We start from the raw sequence: 12,059 nt of genomic DNA, 5'->3' as shown, positions 1-12,059 counted from the left end.
ATCACACACCACAACTATATTCCCAGTTTTTCCCTATCAAAATTTGGTTAAGTATTTCTACTCTCGCTCCAATGTAAATTAAAGATGCCTCGAATTTTCTAATCCTTTCGTAACTATGAATTTCTTAATTCCAGTATCAGAGCTAGCTAGCTCTGCCCCAATGAGAGTCTGTCTTTCACAAAAGAGAAAAGATTTTCAAAGCAGCTAACTTTAGTTTGAGACGTTGCATATTAAATAAACTAAGCTCTGAACTCCCAGTGTTTCTCTCCTAGAGAGGAGAGACACCTCATTGCCACGATGACCACATTTCCATTTCAAAGGACGGAAATGGGGGAAGAAACGAAGCCACTTGCAACTGCTGTGGCCTGTTCTGCCCTCTAGTCAAGCAGAACGGGTCCCGGAAGACCTTGGGCGACGGGGAGGAGATAGTGTGCTGTAATTACCCTGGTCTAGGGTGGTAGCCGGCCCTTCGGCGTGCAAGCGCAAACGGCGGCATCAGGCATAATAACGGTGGTCTGCCGCCGCGGAGCTCCCAGAGAGTCCGGGGAGGGCCTCGGCGGGGAAAGCGGGGGGCCGGATGCAGCCGGCCTCGCGGAGCCTCTCGGCGCTGTCCATGCTGATGAGCTCCTCGGCTGACACAAGCAGGCAGAGCGAAGGCGGAGCAGGGGAGGCAGAGGAGGCGCGGAGGCAGGCGGCTGAGCCGCGCACCCGGCTTTGACGTCGCCCAGCTGCGGCTAGCAGCTCGCGCTCTCGGCACGTAGCGCACAACGTGACCACACACAGCCTCCCTCTCTGGCAGCCCGGCAGCCCGTCCGCCAGCTCCCGGCTTCGCCCTCCTCCTCCACCTCCGCCTCTCGCCTCCGCGGCGCGCAGCCCCGCGCACCCCCAGGGATTCCGGCCGGCGTCGAGCCCTGGGCGCTCCGCCGCCCGGCGCGGCACCTCTGCCGCAGCTGGGTCCCGACCGGCGGCCACGCAGCCGGGTGTCCTCCTCAGGCGGCCGCTCCCGCGTTCGCCTCCGGATGCCAGCACTACGTTAGCCCGGGCGGGGAACCCCTTCAGCGGCTCCCTCCTCTAAACTCCCGCCTGTCCCGACCGCCCCCACCCCTCCACCTGGCGGGGGCGGCGCGGAAGCGAAGAGGACGCGCGCGGTGCCGGTGGGCACGCGTAGACGTGTGTGCGGATCCGGTCTCTGCTTGGCATTCTCCCTTTTTCGCAAGTGGCGGTGCCTGGACTCTGCTTTCGGCTCCCGGAATTGGTGCGGCCGCCCGGAGCCCCCTCTTCGCTGGCAGGGCGCTAAAGGCTATTTTGGAGAACGGTGGTGGTGGTGGTGGCGGCGGCGGCGGCGGCGGCTGAGGCTGGTGCCCGAGAGAGCTCCAGACGCACACTCTGCTCCTCGTCGGTCCGTCTCCTCCTTCTCCCCCCTCCTCCCATCCCTTCCTCCCCACCCCCGTCCCCTTAGCCCCACTCCTCCTCCTCCTCCTCCTCTTCCTCCTCTCCCCGCTCGGCGATGCGAGCCTGTGTCGTTCAACAGGATTGGCGTTGCAATGGCAACTGATGGAATGGGGGAAGGCAAGACAGCAGGGCTGGGGGCTCCGGACTGCGGGCGCGCGGGCCGCTGCCGCCGCTTGACACTGCTCGGGGGACCTTCGCGAGTTACTTTGTAAAGGCGAACCCAGGCGAGGAAGCCCCCGCTCGGTGCCCCGAGTCAGAGGCCACTTCCTGCTCCGTGGCTGCCCGCGTCAGGCTCGCACCGCTCGGCACCCCCGCCGCTGGCCCGCGCCCGCTGCCAGCCCAGCGCGCCGCCGCCGCCGCTGCGGAGACTCGAGCCCGCTACCCTGAAGAACACTTCGCCTCACGGCCCCCTTCCCATCACGCCCCCTGCTCCTCCCCGGCATCTGCGATTTTCCCAGGCGCCCGGAGTGAGTGCGGCGTGCGTGTGAGTGTGTGTCAGGGTATTGTGTTGTGGGTGTGTGTGTGTGTGTGTGTGTATGAGTGTGGGGTGTGCGGGGCTCCTGCGCTCCGCTCACGGCCGCCGCCGGGGAAGGACAGACGGACGGCGCTTTCTTCTTCGGCGAGCGGCTCCCGGGTGCCTCGGCTCGGCCCGGGCGCGAGTGGAGCGCGCTCGGCTAGCCGCCGGCCTCCGGAAGGTCCCGCTGCGTCCCCCCTGGGCTGGATATGTTCATGTTCACGTGAAGATGGATTTAGTGTACGGTCTCGTGTGGCTGCTGACAGTCCTCCTGGAGGGGATCTCTGGCCAAGGAGTATACGGTGAGTGGAATCGCGACGCTATCGTGACCTTGTGGTTCTTAGTTAAGATAGGCTGGCGAGCGAAAATGCACGACTCGCACCGTTCCGGGGCCCCTCCCGGCGTGGTATTTGATTTACACTTCATCACGTTATTGGGAGCGGTAAGGAGGCAGCGAGCGCGCTGCGGATTGGGCTGCGAGCCGCTCCCCCAGCGCCTCGGCTGGGGCTGGGAGTTGGGTCGAGCCGGCAGCATTGCACTCTTGCGAACGAGTGGCTTTGCACTTGATTTATCCCCCCTGGGGACCGGAGCTCTAGCCGTCTTTGATTTAATAATGATTTGGTTCCTTGCATTGCCGCGGTGTCGGTGCCGCGGTTTCCCCTGAAGGGAAGCTTCGAATGTGACCCCAGTGAGCTTCCCATCCGTCTCCGTCTCCCGCCTCCTCCTCCTCTCTACCTTTTCGTTTTTTGTTTTGTTTTTTTTTTTTTTTTTGGTGAATGCCTCTGTGACTTGATTTTCCGGCTCAGGAAGTGGGGTGACAGTTGAGTTGCGTCCTGCACCAGCGTTGCCATGAATACTGACTTGGGGAGGGGAAAATAGCAGGAAAGATTCTCGGTGCCAGACACAATTAAGGGACATGTTTATGTGAATGGATGAGCAAATGCATGAATGAACGGATGGCCAAGTCCGCGCGTCTCGGCTCCGGGGCAGGACACCAGCTCGCTGCAACAGGAACACAACCTCAGTTCTCTGGAAAACCCAGGTCTGGGCGGGTTAGGACCGAGAGAAGGGCGAGCTTGTTAATTTGGAGATTTTTAAGTCCTGAAGAGCAGACCCAGGTTCCTTTGCCTGTCAGCAGTTGGCACCCTTGGCTTTCGGGACTGAAAGATACACTCACACACACACCCAGGCCCTATGTGAAATGTGCGTCTTTTCCTGGGACAAGCAGGCAGTGCCACAAAGGGAACATAACTTTTGTGATCTCAAAGGTATGGTAGGGGAGGTTAGGAGAACAGCTCTTGAGAGTACAGCAGGCCAAGACTCTCCCACAACTCCCCTAGGGTCCATGTGTACTGGAAATCAACCTGCTGCCCTTGGTATCTATCGCTGGGGGGTTTGGACCCCAGCACTGCAGTGCTAGGTCAATGGCTGTCCCCGGGGCAAAGGGCATGAGTGTTTGTGGAAATGTCAGAGCTCTCCCTGCAGACCCTAGAACTTACTGCAGAGAGGGTGTGGGTGCAGGGGGACCTTGAATACTCAAACTCTCTGGGAATGTGGAGTGTGCCCTGGGCAGCTGCTTGGAAGAGGATGTGGGAGATCTAAAGGGAGCCTTTTCTGTCTCCACTGTGTTCTTCCTGGGCTGAGCAGTGGGTGGGGGTGGTCCGGAGGGGGTCTGGAGTGGGGAGCTCCATCTGCCACTCCCCTTTCCTGTCTTCCTAGTTCCCTTTTTGGCATGGGCCAGGAAAATTTCACTTTCTCCCACTTATACACATTTTAATTTCCTTTCCCTATCCACCCCCTCTTTCCCAAATGAAAGAGAACTTGCTTGATGGTGGTCGTGGTGGTGGTGGTGTGTGTGTATAAGAGAGAGGTTGAGACTCCAGGCAGATCTTTTTGCTTGGCTGACAGCAGGAGGTGGGGCATTGAGGAAGGCAGGAATTCATTTACTGCTCTTTTGACTTCTGCTGGACTCGGATGTCCCTGAGCATCTGAGAGTGGCTAAGATTCTAGGGATGGAGGAATGCTGGAGATTGAGCCTTTTCAAGGAGCTGTTCCTTAGCGTGGGGGAGTCTGGATTCCTTTAGCTGGATCATCCCAGCTAAAAGGATTGGAAAAACCACGAACTGTGTGTATATTTGTGGGTGTGTGTGTGTTTGTGTGTGTGTGTGTAGGAGATAATGAGAAGTTAACAAGATTGGGGGGACAGAACATGCTAGAAATGTCTGGATTAGAAAGGCATGGTACCAGTTTCCTGTCACTTTTTGTCATTCAGATTATTGTCCTGGCAAGTTTCATGTTGGGCAGGGGAAAAGGGTAAGATCTAGGAGTGGAGATAAGTAGGAAACATTTGCATTGAGATAATGTCCATGTTGCTTGACAACAAAGGGGGAGGCAGTTCTGCTACTGAACTGATTGATCATTGTGAGGAAAGTGGTGTTTTTTTTTTTTTTTCTGTTTTCTTTTAATATTGATGTGGGCATTAGGCATTGGAATAGAATGGGTTTTGTGTGAAAATTAATCAGCATCCCTGGTCTTTATAAATGCCACAGCTATTAGGTGGGTGAACAAATATATTTATGTGTTACTTTTTATATATGTCTTAGCACAAGTTAGGTTCTCATAGTGGGAACCTCTAACCTTCAACATCAGCGTCACCTGGAAACTTGTTAGAAATGCAAATTTTGAACCCTCCCCCCCCCCACCAGACTTTCTAAATAAGAAATTCTCAGTGTGGGACCCAGCAATGACTGTGATGCTTGCTGAAGTCTGAGAACCACCAATATGGACTTCACATTCCATTGCTTTGACTGTGTAAATTATGACCTTTCTTGATCTAAAGTAGTTTGAATTTTATTTGTGAAAGTGTTTATAGTGAAGAGAACAGTTTATTTTTATTTGGGTATAAAATATTGATCAATTGTGAAAAGGACATAGAAGAGTTAGTGTAAGGTTATAGATGTGTTTTGAACATCTTACATGAAGAGCCTTGAAGATGAATAAATGAAAAAGCAGGGCAATTATAAACAGAGACTTTAAAGACCTACATAGGAACTTTGCTACCATAAAAATCTGTTATCACTTTATCCCTTTGTCTGTATTTGCTAATGTAAAACCATTCATGTTACACACAAAGTATTATTTCTTAATATTGTTCTCTAGTAGCCAGGTTAAAGAAGAAGTAAAAATTATATGTAATTCAAGCAAAATTATTTCATTGTAGCCTCAAATTAACTTCATGATTTAGTAATTCAGTTTCTTTCTTTCTTTCTTTCTTTTTTTTTTGTAACTGAGAGTATTTGTTTTAAGGCACAGATGATATTGTTTTGAGTTAATGTAATCTTCTTTCTCTTGTGCTCAATCAGCTTGGCACCATGTGCAGTACTTATGTGTAAAAGTTTATGCTATAGACCTTCGAATTTATTGTCATTTATCTAGGGACATTGCTTAGCAAACTAACTGCACAATGGATGAGATTTGCATGTGTGACATTTGGGTAATGGAGATTATCCTCCAATTTATATGTCTGTCTACCCTTCCCTCCTCCGATAATTCTGATGTCATTTAAAAAAGACACTTAAAAACTGACATTTTTCCTGTTTATTTCTTAAATACTCCATATCAGAAATGACATTACAGTGATATAAGTTGTTTGAAAACACTTCTGAAAGGAAGATTGCAGAAAAAGAATTCTTTATAATAGAGCAGCATCAGGAAATTTGATGCGGACTTCCTAAAACAACTGTTAATTATTTTGATGGATAATAGTCATTTGGAGATATCTGTATTTGTGTAGTTTTTGAAGTCCATTTTTCTTGAGTTATAGATTTTACTTTCTTGAATTTTAGAAAGTTATTTGCATTCAGAATTTTTCTTGAGAATACTCTTGGGATTTTAGTGTTTTGTTTTAATTTTAATTTTACTTACACTGAAAACCAAAGTCATTAAATGAACAATGAAATGGTATCCATTTTTGGCATTATTTTGTTGGACTTGCCTTGTATTAGGTTTAGGATAACTGATTAAACATAGCATCAAGGGTCATAATAAACCTCAGCTATGTGTATACTTGACTGAAGTACCTAGAGCCAAGTGATCCAAAGCATTTTCCTAGTTTTAAAAGTTTTCTTTGTAAGTTATTCTGCATCATAAATTGTCTGGGCTGTTTAACTATGTTTTCTTTTCTTTTTGTTTTAAAGATTTTATATATTTATTTAGCAGAGTGGGGAGAGGAGCCGAGGGAGAGAGGTGAGAGAGAGAATCTGAGGTAGACTTTGTGCTGAGCTCCGAGCGGGACATGAGGCTCCATCTCATGACCCTGAGATCCTGACCTGAGTCGAAATCAAGAATCAGATGCTTAACCTACTGAGCCACCCAGGCACTCCCGAACTGTGTTTCTAGAGATCCTGTTGATAAGGCATCATACTGAGAATCGTATCTCCCATAAACTTCTCAGTTGTTTTGCTAAAAAAAGAAAAAAAACAGCTCTGTTGCTACATACTGTATTTTTACTTCTGACCCATCATGCCCTTAATTTCCAAGGAGGCTCATAAAAGATTATAAATGCATTAGCACAAGACAAATCTACAAATGAAAAACAAAATAAAAGTCTAAGTCTGAGTAGTTTTTAATGGGAGCTAAATCAGCCAATGACTAGGTATCCTGAAATGGTTAATGCACCCTCTATAAATAGCTCCTAGGATGTGCTGGAAGCAATAAATAGATAAGTTTATCAAACATACTATATTCACTCAATTCCAGTAATATCAATTATAGCAAGCTATATTCACTCAATTCCAGTAATATCAATTAATATCACATAATTCAGGAATAACCTCCCAGGCAGTAGCTGTATAGAAAAGAGTTGGTGGAATTGAGAATCAGGGAATAAGGTGGAAAGGAAGGATCTGGAAGTTATTTCAGACAGTGGGTTGAATCTGAATGGACAGATTGACCCAAAAGGATAATGTTGCTCTGGAATGTCTGTTGACCATTACATCCAGTCCCAGGATATTGCCATCCTCATGGCAAAGTTATCCCAAGTGCACTGAATTGTAATTTTTGTCCAGTTTGAGTGTGGAGAGACCCTGTTATATCATATACTGCTTTTGACTGAACACATATTTAGGGTGTCAGCCTGTGGGAGGAGAGGGGGATATGACTTTAATAAGTGTTGCTGAAAAAAAAATCAGTCTAAAGCTCTACCACGTATAGTCAGCTCTTTTTGTCTTCCCACTCCTCACCCCGCTGTCTCTACATGCTCATACACATTCACAGACTAATATTGTCACGTCAGCACCTTGGCCACCATCACAAGGAAAAGTGAGCTGTCCTTTGTATCGGGATTATTTTTGTCCATTCAGAGTCATCCTTGTGGCCATGTTACTGAGAATTCGCATGCAAAATGGGCACATTATTTTATATAGTATTACTTTCTCATGTCTTATAAATCCCTAGAAAAGTCCTTAAGTGGGCTATTAAGTATTTTAGATTGGGCAGGTTGTACATCACGCCTAAGGAATGATTTTCTAGAGAATAAGTCAGAAAGGATTCCAGGGTTCAGATAATTAAGAATCAGAGGTAAACGTTTAGAGATGAAGTACTGGTGAATAGATATCACAAAAGAAATCCAAGGACGGCATTTTTCATGATCTTGATTTCTTGGCTTAATTTTATTATCTCTAGTTCTGACTCTTCCTATTGATACTGTAGAATTATTTTGGTTTTTGTTTTATAAGGTGAACCATCTTAAATCTTCTTTGAGAAGCAGGGTACAATAAACTTTTCTGAAAGAACATGCTCTGTATTCTTTTAAAACTTACTGTTTTGATGTGATTGTGGTAGGCCTCATGGAGACGGGACTTACCGGCATGAGACTTATGAGTTCGGTTTATGTCTTTTTAAGACAGTGTTAGGAACTGTGGTCCTGGGTTGCTTTCCAGCTGTAGAGGTGATTCGTCATTCACATTATTTGGCCTGGTGCTCGTGCTTTGGGAAGAGTCTTGAAAGAGTTGATTTTAAGCCTTGTAACCTACAAAGGCAAAGGCAAATAGCAAATATACCCACCTGGTCCTGGTATTGAGGCTGGTGCTCTTTAGCAGCTGCAGTAAACTAAGGGTATGTGCTATCAGGTCTGAGCTAAAATGGAGCATGTCTTACGCTCCTTTCTGGCTATTTTGGAAAGACAAGAAAAGTATTATATTGAGTGCATTTCAAGTATGAATAGGGTGAACATTTTCAGCTTCGTTGTAATTGCTGTTCACTGAACAGTCCCACAAATGAAATTTCATTTCTTTGTCTCGGTGAGTGTCAGTGTAAATATACTACTTACAGCAGACTGAAGAAATGATTGCATTCATAGAAAACTGTATTCTGTTTTTATTTTCAAATCCAGTTAATAAACTTTTGGGCCTATACAATCATAAAGTTCTAAGTGAGAAGAGACTTTAAGATGTCATTGAATCTTCCCACTAATTTAAGACACAATATGACAGTCAAATTGGTGGTCGTATGTTGCTGTGAGATTTCTTTAGAGTCCCTCATGCTCCATTATTGGGGCATGCACTTATTTTCCATTTTATACTAGTACAGTTCCATTTCTTTCTTAACTGTACCACCTTGTACTGATCCCAGTTAAGCTCTTTGTATTATTAGTTTCTTACTTCTTTTCCAAGATACTATGCCTTTTCTTTTTTTTTTTTAATTTTTTTTTTTTTTTTTATTTATTTGCGAGAGAGAGAATGAGAGACAGAGAGTGTGAGAGGGAGGAGGGTCAGAGGGAGAAGCAGACTCCCTGCTGAGCAGGGAGCCGGATGCGGGACTCCATCCCGGGACTCCAGGATCATGACCTGAGCTGAAGGCAGTCGCTTAACCAACTGAGCCACCCAGGCGCCCGATACTATGCCTTTTCTAATCTTGGTTTTAAAACACTTTATTTCCTTTTCTGTTGATATCATTGGTTGAATTCAATAAGAAGATGATTTTCACTTCATAATCCAAATCGTGCATTCCCTGCAGGTTTATAATCACAGAAAAGGATTTCAAATATTAGGAACGTGTCTTTGGTCTATTACACATTTACTATAAATACATTAATTAAACACATATTATTAGGTAGGAGCAAGGGTACTGGAAATTATGATGTAACTTATTCTTTTTGTCTTTTACTCTGCTACCTCCATAACTTTTCATAAAAATAAGAGACATCAGTTTCTTACTGTTCCCACTCAAAGCTATACTAAAGATTGCTGTGTGCTTGACAGATGGGGTCAAGCATGTGACATGTTACCATATCTACAAGCAGCATATTTTTTGTCTTATTTTTTGTAATGAGAATGGGAGGGATAAAAATAATTGAGTGATTCTGTGGAAAGGGAAACATGTCTTTCTGAAAGAGGAAAGGTTGGTTCATAGCCAGGCCTCCCAGAGTCCTAAAGGACAGCACAAAAACCAGCTGAGAGCTCAAAGAGGTAAGTAGAAAATAGGATGTCAGCCAGAAGATGCTGTTAGAAAACTGTATCTGCTCTTTAAGTAATGGTGAAAGCCAAATCATTTTTTCCTAAAGTAATCAGAACTTTGTTCATGTGTGTCAAACAGAAGAAGTAAAATGCTTGCCATTTGACAGAAGAATGTCTTTAGAGAGATTTTTCTGATCTGAAAGGGAAAGATAAGGAACTCCTAAATAGAGCCTGCAGTCCCTGTGGACCAGATTATCCTGCCTGCTAATTAATTGTATGACTCAGGTACATAAGGAGAGAGAGGCACAGATTAAGCATCAGGGCATTCTATCTGTTATTCTGAGTAGACCTGGATACTGAGTCCATAACTTGCCTCAGGTAGATTTCCTCCTGAAGAGGAGGAGGCTCCTGTGTGTATCCCGAAAAGGATAGAAAAATCTGAGGAGGATATACAACTTCTCAGACAGTATGGGCAGTGGGAATTCTGCACGGATTCTGGGCAGATGTTGGGTAAGTTCTGGAAATTCAGTCAACAAATTAATGTATAACTGCTGTGGATAACACATGTAGCTGTGTAGAGATAAAGTTAAATGGAAAACAAAGTAAGACTATGAAAAATATATATGTTTGTGCCTAAACAAGAGAGAGCAATTACAGGTGGTGTCATGGTTGGAGGAAACTTGAAAAAGCCGATACATCATAAGTTGAGCCTTGAAAGTGGGTTGGCATAATATAGGTAACAAAGAAGGAAAGGACACTGCTACAGCATGGATCCCAGCTGGAGGAATAGTGGTGCAGAAAGAAAAATAACTCTAGAATGCATATCTAAGAAAGTCTAAGCTATTTCTCCAAAGTATGCTCCAACTAGAAAGATGTTATCTGTCATTTAACCTCTCCCATCCCCCAGAGAAGTCTGTAAGTCTGGAAAACAAATTTCATTGTGTGATACTCTAGAACTTGCTCAGACATTTAGGTCCACCAGGATTTGGGGTTTATTCAGTTTGAAGCCGATTGCCTGCTCATTAGAAGATAAGACAGTTGTGTTTAAAGTTCCTGGGGAATACTGAGCCCTTCCCAATTCTAGGCAACCATAGGAAGCTTTGAACCTACACTGCAGGTCTTCTTGGAGTTAAAAGACTTTTCAAAGCCTTTTTAGAGTGCCTACTACTTAGGAGCAGTGGACTATGGGTCCAGAATGACTTGAAATATGTTGATTTTTACAAATGTATAGCCTGGGAGATGAATGCATTGCCTTTATGAAAAGAGAGACATGTGCCTTCGTTATTATTTTTTATCCTTGTGCAAAGCAGCACAAATGTGGTAGAAAACTGTGTCAACTTGGGCTTGCTTCTTGTTCAGCTCTTGCTTTACTGGGTGACCATAGACAAAAATCTTAATTTTCTATCCATTAGTTTCCACATCTAGTAAACTCCTAGAAAGAGAGCTGTTACATAAAGGAAGGCAAGAATAAAAATGTATGATTGCTTTTTTATACCTGGGATAGAGGGAAAGTATGTGGAAAGTGTTCCCCATCTTCTTAAGAAAGTATTCTCAGGTGCTCTAGGAATTGGACCTCATAACAGGACGGCCATTTGGTTCTTAGAACAGCGTAAGGGGCTAGAAAGTAACAGAGAGCAAGTAATTTTTTCTGGAAACAATATTCCAGTGTGTCAGCCTAGCAGAAAATAAGTAGTATATTTTAAAACAGTGTATCTAATATTAACCTGTGCATGCAAAGGCTACTTGATATTGCATCTTGTATGCACATGTAGCTGATATTGCTCCTCAGGCTAACCTCCTTCTCTCAATCTGCATAAACCTGGAATTTCTCCTTCTGCTCCTTACTGGTGGGGGTGGCAGTGGGAAGCTCCTATCCCTCCCTCATTTAAGAGCTCCACTCAATATTAGTGTAACCTAAGCTTTATGAGTTTATTTACATATGTGTATTCAAATGTATATATAAATCTTGCTTTTGTATCAAGGAGCAAGAATATTCCTAATATCCTGTCATTTTGAGACTAATTGAAAATTAGCAGTCTATAAATGTAAACTAGGAAAAAAGTAGGAATTATTTGTAGAAATATAAATATTTGATAGTGTATAAATAAAAACAGGGAAAATGAGAGTAAATTATAAAATGAGGCTATCACGTATTTATTGTGTAGCATTTAATTTTGATCCAAAAGTGACCAAAATTGCTGTTTCTCACCTACTCAACTAATCATTTAAAAAAAAAAATCTTTAGAATTAACTGAAAAGGCTAGGATCTTTTCAACATTAAACTGTGACAGCTACATATATAAGAAAACATTTTTCTACATAATGCATTTTAATTATACTTGGCAAACCTTGTGTTTTTGAGGGTGAGAGGTAGTTCACGTCAATAATCCCTATTCATATAACTAATTAGATGGGAAAATTAATTAAGCTAGTCATTTGAGTGCCAGGATATTGGTTAGATATTTTTTGGGAATATTGGTCAGGTATCTCTGTAATGAAACCAAAAGGCATATTTTCTCAGGACTTTAAATAGACAACAAAATTATTAGTTGAGAGTAATTTTCCCTCTTATGTGGAATGAACAATACTGGCTTTGTGAGGGAAGTCACTATAAGCATATACATACAGTAGATTCTGTA

At 44.3% G+C, this 12,059-nt stretch overlaps 1 protein-coding gene across 1 annotated transcript in view; it reads left to right on the top strand.

Moving 5' to 3' along the window:
* Nucleotides 1-889: 889 nt before the first annotated feature.
* Nucleotides 890-12,059, top strand: part of MDGA2 (MAM domain containing glycosylphosphatidylinositol anchor 2) — an 800,528-nt gene continuing 789,358 nt past the window's right edge. Inside the window, exon 1 of the mRNA XM_045900785.3 lies at nt 890-2,268. Coding sequence (XP_045756741.2) covers nt 1,989-2,268 — 280 coding nt within the window. The 5' untranslated portion in view covers nt 890-1,988. The remainder of the gene's footprint in view (nt 2,269-12,059) is intronic.

The sequence above is a fragment of the Mirounga angustirostris genome, unplaced genomic scaffold, assembly GCF_029215605.1.
Source record: "Mirounga angustirostris isolate CCGP_5_RB_7025 unplaced genomic scaffold, mMirAng1.0.hap1 SCAF_9, whole genome shotgun sequence".
NCBI lineage: Eukaryota > Metazoa > Chordata > Mammalia > Carnivora > Phocidae > Mirounga > Mirounga angustirostris.
Note: the sequence above shows the minus strand (reverse complement) of the source record. Positions and strands in the feature narration are given on the sequence as shown.